This window comes from Protopterus annectens, chromosome 6.part0 (genome assembly GCF_019279795.1).
Source record: "Protopterus annectens isolate FY-2018-M chromosome 6.part0, PAN1.0, whole genome shotgun sequence".
Taxonomy (NCBI): domain Eukaryota; kingdom Metazoa; phylum Chordata; order Ceratodontiformes; family Protopteridae; genus Protopterus; species Protopterus annectens.
In genome coordinates this window covers 1,850,378,379-1,850,397,275 of record NC_056737.1, presented here as the reverse complement: position 1 = coordinate 1,850,397,275, position 18,897 = coordinate 1,850,378,379, and the positions used below count along the sequence as shown (strand labels likewise).

The 18,897-nt window shown below is 39.5% G+C and overlaps 1 protein-coding gene across 4 annotated transcripts in view; it reads right to left on the bottom strand.

Annotated features, from left to right (window-relative positions):
- The window catches only part of MYO1B (myosin IB), a 2,891,345-nt gene that overhangs the window by 102,638 nt on the left and 2,769,810 nt on the right, over nt 1-18,897 (bottom strand). For all 4 annotated transcript variants that reach the window (XM_044075201.1, XM_044075202.1, XM_044075203.1 and 1 more), the window contains one exon: nt 9,372-9,499. In XM_044075201.1, coding sequence (XP_043931136.1) covers nt 9,372-9,499 — 128 coding nt within the window. The remainder of the gene's footprint in view (nt 1-9,371; nt 9,500-18,897) is intronic.

Sequence of the window (18,897 nt, the reverse complement as noted above, 5' to 3'; positions counted from 1 at the left end):
GACACCTACTAGAAAATGGCTTCCACTCGCCAAGACAGGATTTTCTAGTCACAGGTTTTCTTGCCTACATTAGCACCTGCTGCATGTGCCTAGAAGACATCAGAATTTAATCATCCAAACAGTAAGTTGAGGTTAATTGAGACTATTGTGTATCAAACTTCCCCTGTCTTGTGTGAGTAGATCCAGTTTGTAAAGAACTTTGTGGTAATTGCCTTTTGCCATTTCCATAAGGAGAGAACCATTGTTGCCTGGGCCAAAATAAGGGTAACACAATTTTTCTGGGGGAGTCCTTTTGAATCTTCAGAATTATCCTGGATATCAGTGGAAAGGGAGGAAAAGCATAAAGCAAATTTTCTGTTCATGAGAATGAAAATGCATCTGTTTTCCAGGTTTGCTTGCACGGACCCCTGGTGCAGAATTTGCTTAGTTGTCTGTTTTGAAAGGAGGTGAACAGATCTATTTAAAGTGTTCAAACATAACTGGATAATTTCCTGAAAGTTTCCAAAGGAGATGAACGAATACGTTGGATGTATTCTACACAACTGCATCATTTCTTCCAAGATCCCTCATTCAATTTCCATTTGTGAAGGTCTGTCCTGATCCTGTTCAACTAGTGTTCCATAATGTTTTGCTCTGACAGAATGTAAGGTGCTTGGAGAGTTATGGAATTTTGGAGAACTAACTCCCAAGACATCATGTACAGCCAGCATAGGGGTACCACCCTGTACTTCCCTTCTTGTTTACATACCACATTAACTGAGGCTTTGTGTGTAATAACATGTAGAGGCCCTGATAACCACAGGTGATGAAGAGATTTCAAGGCATGGATCACAGCCAACACATCCTTTATACTGATGTGCTTTTCCCCATGGAAATTACTCCCCAGGCAAAGCTCAAAGGGTCTACGGTTAGAGACTGGTTTGGGTTCTGAGGAGAGAAGGGGAGACCGGGGTTCAGATGAATTTGTCGTCTCCACCAGTGCAGTTCCCTTTTTAGGAAGCTCAAACTGAAATTTGATGCTCTGGAGAATGCAAATGTAGGGTTCATATGTTTTTTTAGACACCATTACATCTTTCTCATGTGTAACCTGGCTTGAGGAATCATGAGAATCATACAAGCCACGATCCCTAGTATTTTGGGAAATTCTCCTGCAGAAGTCTAAGACCAACTGGAGAAGCTCAGGAAAAATTCCAGATAAAAACCCACCTTCTCTTGTGTCAGAAAGACCTTTTGAAGAGATGTATCTAGAGAAGGCAACCAATAAGCAATCCTACAAGATGGAGTCAAGAAGGATTTTGCAACATTTATCTGGAAGCCTAGATTGCTCAGAAGAGGCATAACTCATGTCAATGACTCTTGAAATCTGGATAAAGAATCTGCAAAGATAACATGTCTATACAAGGAAATATGTGAATGCAATTCAGTCTGCAATGAGCTATGACTGAGGGAAGACATTTTGTAAACACCCTTGGGGCTGTACATAATCAAAAGTGTAATCTAGTGAACTGATAATTATGACCTAGATACAGAGAACCTCAGACATTTCCTGAAGCCTGAGACTATGGGAATGTGATAATAAGCATCTTTTAAGTCTAGTGTTAGTATGTAACTTATCGGAGGAATGAAGGGTAAACATGTTTTACAGAGACATTCTGGAATAGAAGCCTTTGCACCTTTGACTTACAGGCACTGGGTCTAGGACTCCTAGGGTGTGTAAACACTGAGGAACCTGAGGATAATACTCTGTTTGGCTGGGAGGGTGTGGAGGAGTTCCCCTAAAATATTTTGTTATCCAGTATCATACATATCCCTCAAGTACCATTTTTACCACCGAAGAGTCTGAGACAATCTTTTGCCAGACAGGGATACTAAGAACTAGTTTTTGTGATAGGTTTGGGGGGATACAGGCCAAAGAGAAGGGTTGGGGACAGAATGCTGGCATAGTTATTCTTTACTGCTGGTCTGTTCTTTTTTTATGAAAGGACCCACTTATTACTGTTATTTCCCTCTGACCATATATTTTTAGCTCCACTTTTGTCGGAATATCACTGGCTTTGCTCCTTCGGCTTTTTGAGGAAAAAGAGGGCTTAAAAGGTTTATATTGAGGGGATGTGAAAAATCTTAAGATACTCCCTAAATCATTTCCCTCTTTCATCAAATTAATTGAGAACTTGGTTAGCAGAAGTGTCAAATAATACATTCTAATCTAAAGTAGATTCAAAGACTTCAGCAAACATTTGGTTATGTACCCAAGATAATTTTTTTCAACATTGCATCAGTAGTAGTAGTAGTAGTAATGGTATTAGACACAATACCTGCACAGTCATACACATTCCTCAAAGCATGTTTGGATACCTGAATCAAGGAAGAAACAATAAGACTCAGGAAAGAACAATCTTCTGTAAAGTGTGGCAGAAAATTCCCTCATACTAGTCATCACAAGGCATGAACTTCCACATACATGTCTAACAACTGTGAATTCTAAAAGCTAAAGTGGAAGAATTAAATATTCTTTTGCCTAGGCAGTCCAACACTTTGTCATCTTTGTCACTAGGATAACAATTAGTGTTCATGATCAATCTACTGCCAACAGGCAATGCAGTAGATATGAAAGGAAATTTATTAGCCTGAGGCATTTTACACATTTTATCTGCCTTTAGGGGACTGATGGGTGGGTATATGGATGATTATAGGCAGCATTCCGCACATCCTCCACAGTTGGCAGTATAGAAGAGATGAGTGAGGAATATCCATTTGTATCATATGATATCATATCAATACAGAAGGAACATCTAGTTGTTCCCATAAAATCCCTCAATCATTCTTGCTATGGTTTGATTGAAATTCCTCTACAAGAGGTTGAGAGTTAATATTTACCTCACAGTAAGAGCTGGGCTTTAGAATTTGTAGGAAAAGAAGCCCTACGTCTATCATCAAAACCATTAGACCTTGTTTCCTCAGGAATTTCTTTAGAGAGGATCACCACCTGTAATGGCTTCTGGACACCAAGATTCATAACCTGCAATGCTTTCCTTGCTAAGGTAAGAAAATCATTTGTTTTGTTTTTTTTTTGCAGGAGTTCCTGTGGAAGAAGACAGACTTGAAGGAAGGACTTTTGACCAGTATAATGGTCTCTTGCCTCGGTTACCCCATGAAGAATATCCCAGTGTGTTGTCCAGCCCTAGAAAAGATGGTTTGCTCATGCCCAGATTAGACACTGAAACAGTTGAAGGGTGCATGGGTGACCCCTGGTTCAAGGTGGCCAAAAGGACTAGGCCAGAGGAAGTCAGAGAGCTAAGTTTATGGTCTGAAGAACATCCAATGGCCACTACAGGTACACGCAAAATCAGCAGAGTCATATACTGAGCCCATGGCACCAGAAGGGGTTCCCTGGTAAGTACTTTTTTTTCTTTCTAAGTGCAGTGGGAGTGGAGCCAGCTAGATCATGTTGCAGCTGAGAAGGAGGTGCCAAAACAGGTAAGGATTACTGGAACAAGTCAGTTGGACGGTAAGTTGTCAGAGTCTCCACAAGCAGAACAGTCACACTTCACTCAGCCCCTTCACAAAGTAAAAGCACAAGCAGAGCACAAATTCCCTGTGAACACACTTTTAAAGTTGTAAGTACTCTGACAGGAAAAAAATGGAAAAAAAGCAGGGTATCACAAACTGAACAGAAGCACTACACTAATAAAAACACATTCATAACCACCACCAGAGTAAAACTTCTAGTCACAAAATATAACATCACATAACCAATACATATTTTTTCTCAAATTTAGTCCCCAATAAGCTAAAAACACCAACAGCCAAAAATAGTGGCCCCTGACAGGAAACTTCCAATACTGATAAAAAAAAAGGTTTCTTAGAGGAAATACCACTTTTAGTTACTAAAAAAATGTAAATAGTATTATCTTAAAAGGGCACCAAATTCTGTGCAAGGGTTCCCCAAATATGACTTATTTGCCAGAAATGAAGCTCTTTGCTGATTGCTACTCCTGTAAAGCCTCAGAGCTGCTTCTCTTTGAAGTGGCAAGAAGGCACTGAAGAATATTTACTCTGATTGCTGATTTCTCTCCTTGGAGCTAGCCAGTCAGTAGTCACAGTGAGGGCATGGGGATCTTTGTGAAGTTGGCCTGTTGTTGCTTCACTGCCTATACAGCCTAAAGGTTACTGCAGCAGTGTGAATAATGAACACCACAGTCTCTAACTCGTACTTTCATCATGATTAAAACTAATTTTAGACTAGGTAATGCATGTGGGTGCAGCTGTCTATCTAGGGCAACCACAGTAACTCTGTTTTTGGAAAGTATAAAGTTAAAGGGGGTTGCGGGTTTAAAAGATTTTTTGTTTTTGTTTTTTGTGTGTGTTTATTGAAGTGAAAAGTCTGGGAAATTGCAACTTGGGTTCAAACAGAGATGAGAAGCAGCAATCACAAACAAATCAGCCTGCCAAAGCATTATTATGTGCATGTAAGCCGCAAGCCGGAAACATATTCTGAAGAACAGTCATGTATAACTGTTTAAAGTAATACCTTTTAAAAAATTATCTGAATGACTGTTTTGTCAATATTAACATGGAATGTAAATCTCCTTGCAGGTACAGACAAAAAGCAGAGTGTAATGAATTATAACACGAGGTGTAGAGTGGGAAATAATGTTATGGGAGATGCATCTGGATAGAAATAAGTATGTGAATTTGGCAGTGAGAGGATTTCAGGGAGGACATTCAACAGAATGTCACAGACAAAAGAAAAGGGATGCAAAACTGTGAAAGCGGATACAATAGTAACAAAAAAGAAAAGACAACAGAGACAATAGTAGTAGATTTGTGGCAATAAGGGGTTACTGGCAGGGGTGGAAGACTACACTGTCATGTACTTATACTCCACCTAAAACTAACATCATGGAGCATAAGATAACTTTTTTTTGGGGGGGGGGAGGTGGCTTTCAGCAAGGAATAATGCTTATGGGTAGATTTTGTAACATTTCTCTCTAGGTCTCTGCAGAAAATGGGTTACGACCCAGTCAGACACTCCTGGTAATCAAATGTCAATAAATAACCATAAATAAATATTAGAAACTACCTTGCAATAGCAAGAATGTATCGAGAAGACATAGATGGGAAACATAGCAAAAGTAGTAGTATATGAGAATATCTGATATGGAACATGAACATTTAGTAGCAGGAACTCAGACACAATTTATATTTTATATCTACACAATTTATATTTTATACCTCAAGATAAAAATAACTCTGCTAGATCAAAAAGAAATTATATCTCACAGCCGCAAGTGTAGTTAATTGAAAATTCTGAGATCCATCCAATGATTTTATCAGATCATGCACCCTTCCATTAACTGGGAAAATGACTCATGTACCAATACACTTGCCCAAAGTTTCCTAGAATTCATTAATTCCAGTGCCCTGGACCAGCTCGTTCTTACCCCCAGTAGATGTAGCAACATCCTTGACCTGGTCATTATTAACATGGGCGACTGTTGCTCTACACCAATAGTCAACTCTACCCTGGTTAGATCTGACCACAAACTAATCACCTTGGAAATCCACATCCCTCCCCCCTCGCAAAGGTAACCACCATGAAAAACTTCTCCAAAGCTAACTTTGGGCTCCTAAAAATAGAGGTGGCCAACTTCACGGCACCCATGCAAATGGAGATCAGTTGCATGACCGCCGAATCATACATCGATGCACTGTACGAACACATACACAAATGCATAGATCTCACCATACCCAACAGAACCAAGACGCTCTCCTCCAAAAAAGGAAGCCAATCTGGTAGTCCCCTGCCATAAACAAACTCTACAACAGAAGGAGGAAATTGATGCAGAATAAGATGATGTCCCAAGACTGGAAAAACTCCCTCAGCCTCAACAAAATGTTGAGATCCCTCATCAAATAATCTAAAGCTAGCTATGAAAGCAGAACTGCAGCAGATAGTAAGACAAGAACATGGCCTTCCATAGTTATGTAAAGAATCTCCATAGCATTACCCAGATTTGCTCTAAGCTACTGAACAATGGTACCTCCTATACCGAGCTAACAGATATTGCCAATATACTGGTCGACAGATTTAGTGCCAACTTTACTCCTCCCCAAATGGACCAGTCACAATACCAGTAGATTGCCAGGCACCCAGTATTATTGCTGCACAGGTTAAAACAGCACTGTCCAAGGCCAAGAATACAGCTTCTATGGGAACTGACAATATCCCTGGCTGTGTTCTACATGAACTAGAGTGAACTGGCACCTGTGTGCCATGTTCAGTCACAGCCTCACCTCAGGCTTTGTCTCTACTGAATGGTGCACTGCTACAGTCCTCCCTCTCCACAAAGGAGGAGTGACTACAGACCCTGGGAACTATCGCCTAATTAGCCTGATGAGTCTGCTATGCAAAGCTATGGAATGTATCATCATGGACCTAATAAACAAGGATACAGGGAATTTCCAAACTCTGGATACCACACAGTTTGGTTTTGTGAAGGGTAGATCACACCTGCTCAACTTGATCAACTTCTTTGAGTCAGTCACCAGAGCTGTGGATGAAAGCAAGGTGGTTCATACAGCCTACCTTGATCTGGCCAAGGCCTTTGATACCATTCCCCACTCAGGAATCATAGAAAAACTCACTAAGCTAGGCATCAACTCTTATATATCACTAGGTGGGTTGCAAACTGGCTGACAGGTAGAACTCACAGTGTGAAAGTAGCTGACTCCAAGTCAGACTGCCGACCAGTAACGAGTGGAGTTCCACAGGGTTCAGTCCTGGGTCCTCTCCTGTTTGGTATTTACTTCTCTGAAGTCCAGGCCAACACAAAGGGACTCTGGCTGACAAAGTTCGCAGACGATTTCAAGTGATGCTGACATCCTACAGAAAGGCCTCACTGAGACCAACGACTGGTGTCAGAACTGTGGCCTTAAACTCAATACCAAAAAATGTGTAGTCATCCCCTTTGGGAAAAACTCGGTTCCCATGAATTACCACATCGATGACAGCCCACTGAGCACAGAAGGCGTTATAAGAGAGCTGGGAACACAGGCTGACAGCAACCTCTCTTTTGACCACCACATTGCCACTGTGGTCAGAATGTCCTTCTATGTGGCACATCTCATTACTAAGGGTTTTGCATCCAGGAAGAAAGAGGTCATTGTCTCCCTCTACTCTTCTCTCATTAGGCCAATCATTGAGTACAATGCCCCACTTGGCATGCACCCCACTAAACACCTGCAACAACTGGAGAGGCCGCAAAAGTACCTCACAAAGAGAATCCTACGCCTTAAACATATGTTCTATATGGACAGATGACTATTCTCTGTCTCATATCACCTACTTAGAGACGATCTCTGCTTGACTTACAAAGTCATGTCTGACCCAGCTGTGTTAGAAATGCTACATCTAAAGAAATCCCAATCCCTCTGCACCACATGCTCCAGAGACCTCAACCTCATTACCACAATCAACAGAACATGCTGGAGGGACAGGTTCATAATCCAGAGACTGCCCATACTATGGAATAGACTTCCCATACATGCCAAGCAGAGCACCTCACTGGCCCTCTTCAAGACAAATCTTGATGAGTAGATGGGAAAAAGATAATTCACTTCAGGGATCACCCCAGTAGCTTTACTTGACAGAGTCACTGGGAACTAAGGTCGGGTGGCATGATGCCAGGGTAATCCTATGGGCTAGGCTTGTAAAGGCTCCAGGGCCATTAGGCTGGTACACACACCTATGAACCTATAAAGATGTAAGGCTATTGACAGAAATATTAGACACGGGTGATTTTCTACTTATCTGTTAAAAAAGAGGAACTTAATGAATGTGTAGTGGATATAATTCTAGAGGGAAGACAATAAATTACACCAGAAGAACTAGCTAGCGAGTGAGAAAAAATGAAGATGGGAGTCTAAAACACAGAAGAAATATGATAATGCAAGATAAGGTAAAACAGTAACATGAATCATTTAGATGCGCTGACAAAGGTTAAGATATTGCAGAAGAATGGGAAAAAAAACTATTTGGAACAGCCTTGCTGCTTGAAATGCATTTTGAAAAAGGGACTGGAGGTGGAAGAAACTTTTTTGTCTGCCTTAAAAAAGGAAGGTAGAAAGATTTGGCTCATGCTTTGAAATGACTTTCCCCTTTTATCACACTTCTTAAGTACCTCATCTGTAGAAGGGACAAACACAACTTTCTTTTCTAGGGAGAATTTACAATTTCAGTTTTAACATCTTCAGGAAAATTTTGAGAACGTAACCAACCAAATCTTGTGACGGATGCAGAAGCAGCAGCTTTGAAAGAAGAATCAGCAGTGTCATATGAACATTTTAAACATGTTTAATTACATGTGAAGCAAATACTAAAGAGGCATTCAAGAAAATTTTCTCAAAAGGAAGGTTGGCAGTTAACTTTTGTATGTTCTCAAAAAACAGAAGTAAAAATTAAAAAAAACTGGCAGCTTAAAATTCAAATTTCTTCCCGAACTTGTCAAAAGCTTTCCCATCCTTGTAAGGGAGAATGGGATTAGCAACAGTAATTTGTTTAGCAGAAGCAGTTTTGGTAGGGATATAACTGCAGGGTCTGCTTTAGTGCTAGAAAACAAGTGCCTGTAAGTCTGAAGTACCATGTAAAACCTGATATCTTAGGGGCAGTAGGTTGACCCTCAGGTAAACTACAAGTTATTTGAAAAACATTCTGTATAGCAAATAAAATCAGAGGACCTGTTGCAGCCTTAAGACAATCCAGCCGTAACAAATCATAATATATTTGCTGGAAAACAGGAATTTTATTCACATTTTTTCATGATGTAAAACAAAGGCTACAGTGGTAAACTATGTACCAAAGCATAAACTGGTCCAACAGTACCAGAGATTACACATTTGCAAATACATTTACATTAAAATGTTCTTGACAAACAAAATCACCTGAAAGCAAGACCCATCTGCAAACCAAAGATGCACAGCACACTCTACCTTTATTGACCTCTCATTTCTAAAGAAAACGCATGCAGTGCTTGCAAACGTGGGAGGTTAGTACTGCACCAACACAGTCTCAGTGTGTGTCAGTTACACAGGCAGTAAGTCAGCAGATCTGTAATTATAAAGTTTTTTAACCTTTTACAATTACAGTTTAATAAATTTCATAAGTATGGTATGCTATGTACTGAAGGGAATTGTTCACATACTGGTTAATTAATTAATTAATTAAAATATGCATCAGAACAATGTGTTTCCTGGTGTAAGGTTAAATGTTACTGAAATGTATAAGCAGCTATGTTACCACTAAATTTATTCAGTTTCTGAATATTGAGGAATACCAAAATTATGTACACAATTAACACTGAAACACTTACTCATCAGAAATCTCTATATTAATTTTCTGTGAAGTTGAACTTTGTGCAGTGCGGTACAGTTTTGTAGCAACTTCAATGAGACGATCACTACTGAACAAGAAATCTCCCTTAGATCCTGCTGCTGAGCCCTAAAAAGAAACAAGTGTCACTGTTTTTGTTTCATCAACACAAAAGCCTTTTTTTCTATATTACAATACAATTTAGTTTCATATAATTTCTTTATTATTTTATACTGATATTTGGTTTACTGTAGTAAAAGAAAAAACAGCTCTATACAAAACACAAGCAAACAACCTGGCAACTTCTGTGAAGAATTACAGGGCTAGGATGCCAAATATGCAACTTTCTAAATAAGAGGCAGACAAGCACAAACATTCATGCAAGTGATACATCTAAGGAAATGAAATGTCCTGCTTATGAGAAAGAAAAAGCCTGGACTTGCCTTGTACAAGTATTTTAATAATAAGGACTAAATATATCTCAACAGGGCTTGCAGCAGTGTCCTGGCATCCAGTTCCTAGTGTGCTCGCCACTTCCTTTTTACACAGTACCATGAGTGCTTCCCCTAACTGTGTTGGTTGCTTGCGAGGCCTCACCCGATAACGCTCAATACTGCGGCTTAGCTACAATTTATCTGAAGAGACCACAGTTTAGCTTTTACACATTACCATGAGTGCTTCCCCCACCTGTGTTGGTTGCCTGGGAGGTCTCACCCTCTAACGTTCAAGATTGCGGATTAGCTACAATTTATCCAAAGAGATCACAGCGTATGTCCTTCCAATTTTCTCCACAATAAATCAAGCTCTAAGCAATAGAAAACCTTCAGCCTCCTTAGAATAGTGGTGTGCACACTAACAGGGATGCTATAGTTTTAGAAATCCCCTCCTCCCACACCCTAAACATTTTCTTTACTATTTTCTTATTCTGGCCTAATCTCAAGTATTACTAACACTTAGGCAGAGTTTATAAAAGTATATGTTCAGTAGTATTCAACGGACTGTTTTACTTGCACTGACATGTGGCATGGCGGTGTAACTGATAGTTTTTGTTACTGTTTCTGCTCACTTGTCTCCCTCATGATTCAACCCACTCTGTTTGCCCTCGCTCTGCTTGGGCTCACTCAGATCCCCTACCATACCCCCAATTCCCACCCACCCCCCTCTGTTGCTTCTTTTATGCTTAAGCACTAAACAAACTTCCAACCATAAGCCTATCCAAACTCTTTAAGCACAGCCTATCACAATCCACACTCAGTATGTATGCTACTTCAACGCATCTCTTCTCTGCCTACTCATCCTAACTTACCACACTACCTCTTATCACAAACAACACATCACTTGCATTTACTCTCCCACTAACCCATTCAGTGCTTCACTCAACTCTAACTTAACAAGCATAGTCGTATTACCTTACCTCTTCAACTGCTCCCACATAGATCTGTTTACACTCAGATACACAGACTTGCATACAAAACATCACATATACTATAAATCTGCCAGACTACTACCCAAAATAACACATGTATTTCTGATAAAAGCCAACTACCTTAAACTATGTGGGGACATACATCCCATTCCAGGATGTCAAATATACACTGCCCTTACACCACATTGTACAATACCTCACAGCATCTATAACCCAACACACAATGGCTCTGACCTCCTATTATTAAACATGAACCTAAGAAGCATCCTAAAGAACAACCAGAGATAACACGTTATGCTAAAGACCTGTTGTACCAAACCAGATAAATACGAAAAACAAAGTACAGGTCACCGCTGAAATATTCTTTGTTGAATCACCTTTATTAAAAGTAAGCGCTTTCGGAATAATCCTTCATCAGACATAATTTAAAATAACAAAAGCAGCCATATTTAAAACACAGATCATCCAATCACTTACTCCTAAAAGCCCGCCTTTTTTGTAAAGCAGGTTTAATGGGTAAGACATCATTAAGACCAGGTGGTCTATGAGCTCTTAGATCTACTATCCACTTGGATTCAGCTAATGCTGTTCTGTGCTGAATGTCCCCCCCCCCTATCATTGATAGCAATATTAACAATACATCTAAACTTGAAAGTATGTGTAGGATTCTTCTCTATGTGCCTATATAAAGCATTACTCACTTGACCTGTTCTGATATTACTAATGTGTTGTAAAATCTGGACCTTCAGCATATTATTGGTCATACCTACATAAAAACTTTCACATTGTTCACAATTGGCCATATATACCAAATGTTTTGCCCTGCAAGTAGCCCTCCCTTTAAATGTAAATGTTTGTGTCATATTGGGATGTTTATATTCAATGTAATTGTTAATGTATTTACAGGCCTTGCAGTTGCCACAAGGATATGTGCCTGCTCTGATGTCTATTGTAGGTCTCCTATCCAAATATACCTCTTTACATAATAGGTCCTTAAGATTGTTGTTTCTCCTGTAGCTAAACATGGGACGTTCTGCCACTACGTCCTTAAGACTAATATCACTTCTTAGTATATTCCAATTATTTTGAACTATATTACATATATCTTTAATATTACTACCATATGTAAAAAGTAGTTTAGGTTGTTCCTTCCTATTGCTACATGATCCAGTATCTGTCTGTCTACCACTAACAGGGCCTTGCATCCATGGCCTATTCTTCGTCTTCCTATGTAGTGTATTGTTACTTACTGCTTTACAAACCATAACCCTCTCATAACCCCTATCTATAAAATGTCCACTCAGCCTAGATAATTCTTCTTCACAACAGGTATCTTCAGAACACACCCTAGATATCCTACCCACTTGGCTCTTGACAATATTGGGAAAGATATATCTCGGGTGCATGCTGTCATAGGATAACAGTGCATTCTGCCAACATTGTTTCCTGTATAGTTTGGAGGTGAAACCAAGATTACTCTGTTCCACACAAACATCCAGGAACTCTATCTGGGTAAAAGAAGTTTTAGCACTAAAGGTCAAAAAAGTAGTGGTGGTATGAAGAAAGGCTAAAAAGCTCTCAAAGGTGGAAGTGTCCCCGTCCCACAAAATAAAGACGTCGTCCACAAATCTGACATACAAGACTATATATTTAATCCATTCCTGATTATTAAGGATTTCTTTAGTTTCCCACTTGGACATAACCAAGTTTGCATATGTATTAGCACAGGGGGTGCCCATAGCTACCCCCTGTGCTTGTCTATATATGGACCCTGGTCCTATGAAGACATTGTTGTTCAAAACCAAAGCTAGTAAATTCTCCACTACCAGTCGCTTATGATCGGTCGCTCCCAGTCTACTTATAACTTCTCCCACTGCTGTTATCCCATATTGATGTTCAATGACAGTAAATAAACTGTTGACGTCCAGTGTGGCCATCAAAAATCCACCATATTTGGGTTTAGTAACTGCGGCTAATAGCCCCCAAAAATGCCCTGTATCTCTTAGTATGTTATCTATTTTGTCTAAATATGGTTTCAGTGTAAATTCCAACCATATAGAAATATTTTCAGTGACCCACCCTCTCCCCGAGACAATGGGTCTGAGTGGTGGGTTTATCAATGATTTATGTATTTTAGGCATAGCCTTAAATATAGGCGTAACTGGTTTATCTATCTTAAGGAACTCATAGGCTTCATGTTCTAACAAACCCCTCTCTAATAAGTTGTTTAACTGACTATGTACATTATCTATAATCATTCTAACTTGTAAAGGGTTAATGGGTTCATATGCTCCATCTAAGGTCAGTGTGTCTAACAATTTCTTTTCATACCAACACGTGTCTAATACTACAATGGCTCCCCCCTTATCAGCCATCTTTATGGTTCCTTCTTTCCTGTCCATAAGTCCATGTAAAGCAGTCCTTTGTGTCGGTGTAAGGTTATGATATCTATTAACACTCCTCCCCTCAAAATATTTAAAAAGGTCATTCTCACATGCGTTCATGAACAGGTTAAGTGTGGGTGTGAAGTTAGGAGCAAATGTGCTGGGTGTCTTAGGGCCTATTGCTCCATTGGTTTGGTTATTAAAAATCAATTTTAACATCACACTCCTACAAAACAGCATCAAATCAAATATGATATCGCTGTATTCACATTTATTACTAGGGACAAAGGTCAAGCCCTTATTTAAAATCTCTAGCTCGTCGGTACTCAACACAAATTGAGATAAATTGCATACAATGCCATTAGACATACTGTTAGTCACTGTAAAGTCCTCCGACGCTTGTCTGTGTTCCTGTCCTCGCTTAGGGACCTCTTCCCTGCTCCTTTCCTCCGCACTGGTGCCGGTAGGTTCCCCAAAAAATGCAAAGCCCCTGCATATGTTTTCGGCCGAGCCCCTGTTTCATTGTTGTGAACGCTCTCACTTGCTGTCACTATTGTGGAGCTTGGAAGACCCCCTGAAATTAATGCATGTTCAGCTGGCTGTGGAATATGTGTTTCGCTGTTTGGAGAGACACTTTCTAAATGCGAAACAAGAGTGTTGTTACTACTGGGGGTAGTATCTGCTGTCACGGCCCCTGTACGTGTGATAGTCATATCATCCCCCAAGTTGCTCATGGAACGAGATGGACTGCCAATAAAGCTCCTCATCTCAGCTCCGTGTTGGATTAACATACCAGACGATTTCGGCTTAGTTGCGACTGTACGGGTATCGGACGTTGTGCTGGCCTCTATGTGTGCCGCTGGATCTATCTCTGTAGCTCGTATGGCATCCGAACGTGTTGTCGTCATCACTGAGGGACGTCTCGTTGTTTCTGTTGCTCGTTCTTTGAATCTGGGCCAGACAAAGATATTACTATCCGTAAAATCGGAATGATCCCTCCTGATTTTGCCTAATTTAACGTCTTTAAGTTTATCTGCTTCCTTAGATAGTTGTAGCATGACTGTAGAAATTCTTTCCTTACTTTTGCTATCTGGAAAATCCGTCTGTAATCGCAAATATAGTGATGTTACTTCCTGCTTCAAAGCCGCCAATTCTGGTGCAAAAAACTTGATCAGTAACTTCATATACTCCATGCTGGTATGCAGGTTAAGAGCCTGCCACTGTGCTAGTAAGTCCGGGTATCTGTCGCCCTGTGCTGGCATGCACAGGACTCTCATACCCCTGGGGACAATGCCATATTTTAAACAAGCTTCAAGGTGAAATGCCTGCCATTGCAGGCGCTGCATTTTACCTGCCTTGAAGTTCCATTCTTTTAATAAGTCCTCAAAGGCTCTGTCCACTGCTGCTGGTATGTTCCTTGTTTGTAATCCTTCCTTCTGGACGCCAAAGCCCAAATCAAGGAGCGGGTTACCCAAGGTATCAGCTTTTCCTCCAGATTTACCATAAACAATGCCTCCAAGGGCATCAAACGAAATAGTGGTAGTGTCATCTTTGTTGTATGCAGCATGTTCAGCAGGCATAACGTTACCAATAAAATAAAGCACAACCAGAGATAACACGTTATGCTAAAGACCTGTTGTACCAAACCAGATAAATACGAAAAACAAAGTACAGGTCACCGCTACAATACCTCACAGCATCTATAACCCAACACACAATGGCTCTGACCTCCTATTATTAAACATGAACCTAAGAAGCATCCTAAAGAAGGTTCATGAATTTCACTCAACTCTCATCCTATGTACTCCAAACACTGTAGTTATAACTGAAACATGGCTGAAGCCCCATGTAAAATACTCTGAAATCCTAACCATGGGATACAATTTACACAGACTTGATATAACTCATAAATGCAGTGGTGGCATAGCCATAGCATACAAGGGCACACTCAAATTGGAATAACTTGTAAATGAGCCCCCAAACCTGATAAAATCTGAAATATTAATTTCACGTCTCCACCTAAACTCCAAAAAGCACACTGTAATTATTGCCACCTACATCCCTCCAGGTAACAACCCCTCAATCATCAAGAACCTTCTCAGTTGTCTGCCTCCATTTTTACTCAGGAAACTATTATAATAGGAGACTTTAACTTAGATTGGACCACCTCTCATCTAAAAACCTTACCAACTTTATTTACCTTTACGGTTTCTCTCAGTTAATACTTGCCTCAACCAGAATCGACACACGCAACAAAAAGCAATCAACCCTTGATTAGACACTAACAAATAGGCCCTCCTTTGGTTACCTAACTGGATGCCTACCAGACAGTCTCAGTGACCATCACCCCACCAACCTATTTAGAAATGCCCTCATAAAAATATCATATTTAAACATATTCATACCAAAAAAAAATCCTCCCCCAAAAACCTTCAATTCACTTCTTAAACAATGTGACTGGACCCCCCCCCCCCAAAAAAAAAAAAAAAACATCTCCACATGGATTCTGCAGTCAAATACTTTGATAATACTTTCCTAGACATACTAAACACTCAAGCACCTCTTAGGAAGTTCTGGGTTAGAGCAAAGAAGCTACCATGGCTAACTAAGGACACCATGCAACTCCTAAAACAGAGAGAGCCTGGTTTTAATATCAAGAGACCAAAAAACAATCATATTGAATCACATTAACAACACAAAAACCAGGCCAAAAAAACAAATCAACAATGATAAAAAAAATGCTTATTACACTTCAATCCAACAAAATCACCAAAATAACACCCCAAAATTCTGGGCAGCCATAAAACAACTCCTCAATCCTGGTCAAACCTCTACACCTACTCCTACCACCATAAATTCCAAAGAAAATATAGCATCACAGTTTAATTCACACTTCATAAGTTCAATACTGTCCCTCATAAAAAATGGCAATAATACATCCCCATTAATACCATCTGACTCAGAACCTTGCCCCAGTCCTTTTTATATGAGACCACTACAAACCAGCACAATCAAAACACTTCTACTACAATTAAACCCTCATCCCTCACTTCTGACCAGCTCCCAAACGAATTTCTCAAACTGGCAGCTGAAATCATATCTTATCCCATCTCTATCCTTATCAACAGGTCCATAACGGAACAATACATCCCAAAGCTCTGGAAAATTTCTCATATCATTCCTTTGCACAAAGGTGGCTCCTCTACTAAGTTTTCAAATTACCGACTAATAACAATACTCCCACCACTGGCCAAAATTCTTGAAAAATGCATACATGTTCATCTCCTTGATCACTTAGAAAGCAATAGCCTTCTATCCAATACCCAACATGGTTACAGACCAAACACAACAAAACTGATAAATTTCACCAACACTTTCAGTGAGCTCAGAAACAAGGGTCATCACATATCCTCAATCTTTCTTGACTCATCCATGGCATTCAAAACATTATCACACCAAAAACTACTCAAGGAACTACCATCCCTAAACCTCTCCTATCCATCATTATCTTGGTTCCATAGTTACTTTACTGACTGACAACAAACAGTCAAGACGGAAAACAAACTCTCTATCCCACTACCAGTCTTAGTTGGGGTGCCACAAGGCTCAGGCCTTGGTCCACTACTATTCACCATCTTTACAAACTTTGGACAGCCACCCATTTCACCACCATTGTACAATATGCAGACAGCTCTACCCTTATTTGTGCAGCTCCATCCCTAGCAGAACTCATAGAAAAAAAATCATTCACAGATATAGAACACTATCTCTTATACTACCAACTGATACTCAACCCTAACAAAACAAAACTAATGCTATTCTCTAATACAAAACACAGAAGCTCCTTCTCCCTTTCACTATATACTCCTCCAACAAAACTATAATTCAACTGGTAGAACACACCAAACTCCTTGGGGTAACAATAGACACATGCCTAAAATTTGAGAAACACATAGCACTATCCATTAAAAAAGGTCCATACAAAACTTGGAACACTTTATAGATCCAAGCCATACCTTATTAACACCACCCAGCACTCTGTAGCCAGGAATAACCTCCTCTCCACTCATCTATACTCATCACCCATTTGCACTCAACTCCAAAAATTTGATATGAACAAATTAGAGTCTTGTTACCATAAAATAGCAAAATTTGCTGTCGGTCATCCCTACAGATCTTACCCCTGCTCTGCCCTTCGTGAACTAAACTGCCTAATCCATTATCCCTGAACCAACTAACTCTTGCCAACACCACAGTTCATAAACCCAATAACTACCCTGCATTCAAAAACGTATTTCAGGAATGCAATAATGCTAGAATACCAACATCGTCTAGCAAACTCCTTCTAAAAGTCACTAAGGCTAACAATAGGGATTCTTTGTTCTCAAACCAGATATGCAAAAAATAGAATTCCATTCCTCAACACATCTGAAACACCACTAGTACTTCCAATTTTAAGTTACATCTTAAAGAACACCTAAGAAACAACTGGCTATACTCCTGTACTATATCTGGATGACCTTTCAATACTTATCTTCTACACCTTTTAACACACACTATACCACTCCATTCCTAATCCATTCACTGCCTTCTTTCTCTGCATTCTTTTTTCCCCTCTCCATCTTATATTTAGCCCAGGCATTACTATTTTACTCTATTCTGAAGTGCTGGCAAAATGAAACTATTTGGTGAAACATGTCTTTTATTAGGATAGTAACAATGTCACATTTTACTATAAAAATACTCTACGGATCACATAATACTGTATATAGTACTGACCTCTCATACTAACATGTTGTGCTCTGTTTTTGTTCCACTATGTAATTTTCTTTATTACTGTATGAAATTTTTATTCATTCCTTGAACATTACTTATTTCTCTATTGTAAGGAAGTAAGTGAAGAAGGGAGAATAAGGAGGTATAAGGAATGAAAAAGTACTTGTTCACATTTAGGAATATAATTTATCCTGGTTTTGAACAAGAACTGAACCTGATTTTAGCTAGGAAGTCTTTCAGAGTGATTTTGAAAGATAGAAGGGAGGGTACTGACCTGATGGATACAGGTAAGGAATTCCAACCCTTAGCAATCTTGTACAAGTGCAGACAATGACCAGCAGATCTGACAGGTTTGTAGACAGACAGGAGTTTTTCTTCACTGGATCACAATGACCAACTAGGAACATAGTTGTATAGAATGATTTTTAGTGCTGGACAGACAGATGGATGCTGGATAACTTTATTGGTGGTAAGAGGCTGTGTATATGTTAGTTAATGAAGCAGTTTTAACCAATTTAGGCTTTTTAGTACTATACAGTGGTGGGTTCTGAAAGGAGTATTTGCTGCACATTTAGCAACTTTGTTATAGCATTGTTCAAGTTTTAATTTTGTGAAGCCTGGAGGTTAGTAAGGATGCAGCGCCATAAATAAGTGTGGGGAGGAGATAAGTAGTGGCAAGTGTAGTTTTTGTGTGTCGGTGAGAAACTTTTTGGTTCTGTAAAGCATTCCTAATTTTTGATGAGTTTTTCTTATGCAAATTTTGTATATGCAGGTCAAATGTAAGATTATCATCCACTATCACCCCTAATAATTTGATGTGACAACTGACTTCAATGGTCGTATTATTAAGAGAGAGGACTTTAAACAGTTTCATCACTGACATCATTGAAACAACAAGTGATATAATTTTGTATGTTTTTCATTTATATAAGTGTAATATT